This window comes from Cynocephalus volans, chromosome 11 (assembly GCF_027409185.1).
Source record: "Cynocephalus volans isolate mCynVol1 chromosome 11, mCynVol1.pri, whole genome shotgun sequence".
Lineage (NCBI taxonomy): Eukaryota > Metazoa > Chordata > Mammalia > Dermoptera > Cynocephalidae > Cynocephalus > Cynocephalus volans.
Window position 1 is genome coordinate 14,435,008 of NC_084470.1, and position 4,189 is coordinate 14,439,196.

At 50.7% G+C, this 4,189-nt stretch overlaps 1 protein-coding gene across 1 annotated transcript; it reads left to right on the forward strand.

Annotated features, from left to right (window-relative positions):
• The first annotated feature begins 773 nt into the window (after positions 1-773).
• On the forward strand, positions 774-3,689 carry NXT1 (nuclear transport factor 2 like export factor 1). The gene is made up of 2 exons (XM_063115037.1): positions 774-921; positions 2,906-3,689. Exon 2 carries the CDS (start codon positions 2,965-2,967, stop codon positions 3,385-3,387), a length of 423 nt encoding a protein of 140 aa, XP_062971107.1. The 5' UTR covers positions 774-921; positions 2,906-2,964; the 3' UTR covers positions 3,388-3,689.
• Positions 3,690-4,189: the final 500 nt, after the last annotated feature.

The window sequence follows — 4,189 nt, forward strand, 5'->3', positions numbered from 1 at the left end:
CAGCCTACCTACCCACATCCTCACCCCCACCCTCAACTCCTCTGGCTTTTAAAGTTCCCCAGTTGAGTAAAACTGGTCTTCCCCTATGTGCCAGTAGGATGTCACCTTTAGCGATCAGCTCGTGTACCTGACCACGTAGACTACCACAGAGGCTCGGCCGGATCCGCCCTCTCGGTGGACTTAAACGTCCCTGGAGCCACCGCGGGACACCTTGGCAACCCACGAATCTGACTGAGAGCTTTAGTGAAGTCAGTCTTTTGCTGCTGTTTCCTGCGACTACATCAAGGCGTCAACTGCCACGAGTCTCTCAACTGCAGCCCCTCCAATGCGGGGGAACGGGGAGCGTGGGTAAGCACCTCTCCCAGCCCCGCACACCTCCCACCCTCTCCTGCTGAGCGGCCTCAGGTGGCCAAGGAGAGTCAACCCCATCCCCAGATCTAGGGCGGGACCTTGGAGGTTTGACCCAATCAGGAGTCCGACCTCACCAGTCGGTCAGGACGCCGTGACCCAGATGGACCAATAGAAACTCGAGCGCGGATTTACCGGGGTCTTCTGGGTAGGCACCTCTCCCGGAAGACACCGCCTCCTCGAGCCGCACCTGGGCGGAGCTAACCTTCCGGCTCGCTGCCCCACTGGCTGGCCTAGCTGCCCGTCTCAAGGAGGCGGGTGCGGGTGGGTGGGGCCGCGGCGCTCGTGTGTGGGCGGGGCTCGGCGGTCGTTCGCGGGCACCTGTGGAGGGTGCCGGAGCGTCCCCGTGCTGTGGTCCCGGCGGACCGGGCGGAGCCTCTCGGGAGGAAGAGGCGGGGAGAAGGGCGGAGGCGAGCGGCTGCGCGTGAGGCCCCGGCAGGCTCAACCCGCGACCTCCGCAGCCGGCCTCTCCGTGGAACCGCGGCCCGTGCGGACCCGGACGTCGCCGCGCAGGTAAGTAGCCGCCCCGCCCGGCAGTGGGGGGGGGCTAGGGGACCCCGTAACGGCTCCACGTGCATCCCCACGCCTCCTCTATTGTCAGGGTGAGACACGGTTTTGTTCTCTGTCCACGTGCTGTCGTGGCAGTTTTGCATCAGGTGTTTGCCCGAGCGGAGCGCGTGGCGGCGGGTTTGCGCAGCGAGGAGAGGCGGCCGTGCGCGGAGCGGCCCTCGGCCACAGAGGCGGGAAGGGCTGCTGCTGTCCGGTGCCCGAGAGCAGGCCCGCGCGACGGTGGCGGCTCCTCCGGTCCAGCTCCAAAGGACTTGGCAGCGTGGAGCGGGGAGGCCCCTCACCCAGCCCCCTGCTTTCTCCAGCCTTCACTCTCTGGTTTGATGGAGACGGACGGGCCGCTAGTTGCCTGGGTAGCTGAACCAGAAGTGGCGGTGGTCATGTTACTGGGGGCCGGTGCTGTGGAGGGAGGGGGTGGTTGGAAATTCCAGCAAGAGGGAGATGGGAGCCCCTGGGAGGAAAAGTCCAACCCAACAGCCCTGGAGTTGTGCTTATATAGACTTGACTTCAAAAGGCAGGAACTTATAAAATAAGCAAGTAAAAGGACAGCATAGGGTTGACAAAATTTTCAAGGACCCTTACTTTCTTATAAATGATAAATCAGGAGTGTCTTTGATTCAGCCCTAAATTTCCCTTTTCTAATTCGTGGAATTATTATAGTAATCCTCTTCTCATCTAATTATGGTGATCTTTAGATGAAGTGATGTATGTAAAGCACTTAGCAAATACCCACTGCGGAGTGTTTGTTGAGGCTTAGCTCTGAGGTCCATGGAGGGAGTGGAAAGACCAGCATCTGCAGCTGGCCCTTAACTGTGCGTTCCTAGGACCAGGTTCCCTCCCTGCTTTTTACTAGAGGCAGTGCCACCACCTTTGTCGGCCCTTTAGAATACCTGACTCTTTCCTAACTGTGTGAAATTTTAAAAATCTATTTCATAAGCTAATATTTAAAAAAAAAAAATCTTTGAAATGAAAAAATTATTCACTAAGTTTGTAAATCTAAACATGTCGACTATTTTAGTAATGTCCTCTATTGGGTTTTAGGTTTCATTAAGTGAAATATTTTAATCATGGAAAAAAGAATGTAACAGTGGTACCTGTACCCTGGAAAAAAGCAAATGTTAATATTTCTGTATGCTTTTGAACTTTTTTCTTTTTTTTAAGGAAAAGTGACGTTTCAGTTAGAGTCGAAATTCTTTGTGCCCACCCCCAAGAACTTCTTTGAATTCTTACATGTCTTTCTGTTGTGGCAAGACTTATCTGGTGGGGATTAGTGCCGACAGAAGCTAGATGTCCTCCTCTCTAATTCCCATCATCCATGAGGTTTGCTTCTTATAGATTATCATGGGGATTATGGCCACAATTTTGGTCCTGTCCTCATGGCATTTGTTGTCCTTATCCTCTTAGGAAACCTGCCTTCTCTTTGCCCTCCCAGTCCCTTCGGGTGAGCTCATGATAGGTTTTCCCAGACTCATCAGCTGATGAGTATGTGTTCAGTCTGGTTGACCTTTATTGGGCCAATGACCACTCTTACCTTCAACACTGTCTTTACCCAGGGGCAGTCCCACCTGTTCCGTGCTTCCAGGAAAGAGTGGCCTTCCATAGTGACATGAATTCTGTTTTATAAAATGGAATTTTAAAAGTTCATAGTAATATGAACATGTAGTTATCAAGCTTTTTAACTAAACACTTGATGAACACTGTCTCATTTAATTCTCACATTACAACTATGCTGTGGTGGTAATATTCCCATTTTACAGTGAGCAAACTGAGGCTTAGTAAGATAAGGCATCAGCTACAACTTGAGCCCACAGTCATCTCTGTGCAGTATGTTACTGTTTTGCTACCAGTAGAGAAGGAGGATTGTTCCATTGTCAGGGCAGAACGAACTTTGGTGTTCACACAGGTTCTCTTCAACTTTACTGCCCTACAGGCTCTGGCTCCCTGAGTCAGAGGAAACACCCTGGCGGAGGCCTCCTTCCAGAATCAGAGATGGCATCCGTGGATTTCAAGACCTATGTGGATCAGGCCTGCAGAGCTGCAGAGGAGTTTGTCAACGTCTACTACACTACCATGGATAAGCGGCGGCGTTTGCTGTCCCGCCTGTACATGGGCACAGCCACCCTGGTGTGGAATGGAAATGCTGTTTCAGGACAAGAGTCATTGAGTGAGTTTTTTGAAATGTTGCCTTCCAGTGAGTTCCAAATCAACGTGGTAGACTGCCAGCCTGTTCATGATGAAGCCACACCGAGCCAGACTACAGTCCTTGTTGTGATCTGTGGAACAGTGAAGTTTGAGGGCAACAAACAACGGGACTTCAACCAAAACTTCATCCTGACTGCCCAGGCCTCGCCCACCAACACAGTGTGGAAGATAGCAAGTGACTGCTTCCGGTTCCAGGACTGGGCCAGCTAGTGGAGCAAGAAAGTCCTGTTTGCTTCAGCCCAGCTCTGTAGAGAAAGAAAAATCTCAGATCTCAGGATGTAGGGAACACAAGTTCATTTCAGTAGCTGCAGAGATGCTGCAGAGTACCTGGTGCTGAGGCTGAACTCTTTTGCATTTGCTCAAGTCCTAGAAGCCCTTTCCTGAGTATATACTTGTTTGTCATAGTTGCCTTTTAAAAGTAGTAAACTTTTCTATTTTTCTACTTGTCCAGTAGAAACCCTGGTTCTGAAAATTCTGACATAATATAATAAAAATGTTATTTCTTTCTCCTTGCCTGACGTGTTTGAATAGCTTTTGAGGACAGAGGAGCAAGAAGAGGGTTAAAGGTAGAAAATATAGTAGAAAGCACCTGCAGAGCTGTGAGATCCAGGGCTGAGTACCTATCCCAAGCACAGGTATGTGCACAGGTGACCCAGAGCTGAGGTTCACAGCCCTCTGCATACTAGAGTCCCTTAGAACACTGAAAATGACATGTGCCCAGGCCAAATACTCCAAATCTCTGAGGGTAGAACTGGGCATTGGCATTTTTCAAAAGCACCCTAATTGTCTTAATGTATAGTTCACTTTAGGATACATTAGAATCACCTTGCAGATAGCTGGGCCCTCTCAGCACCTTAGCTGAGAGTTAAATGATGAGAACAGATGAAGTGCTGAAGGGTTAGATGATGGCTGCTTATAAATGAAGCAGTTAGGGGGCTGGCCGGTTAGCTCAGTTAGTTAGAACATGGTACTGATAACACCGAGATCCAGGGTTTGATGCCTGTACTGAACA

Excerpts from the sequence above, each read along its gene's own strand:
- NXT1 (XM_063115037.1), top strand. The coding sequence starts at position 2,965 with ATGGCATCCGTGGATTTCAAGACCTATGTGGATCAGGCCTGCAGAGCT.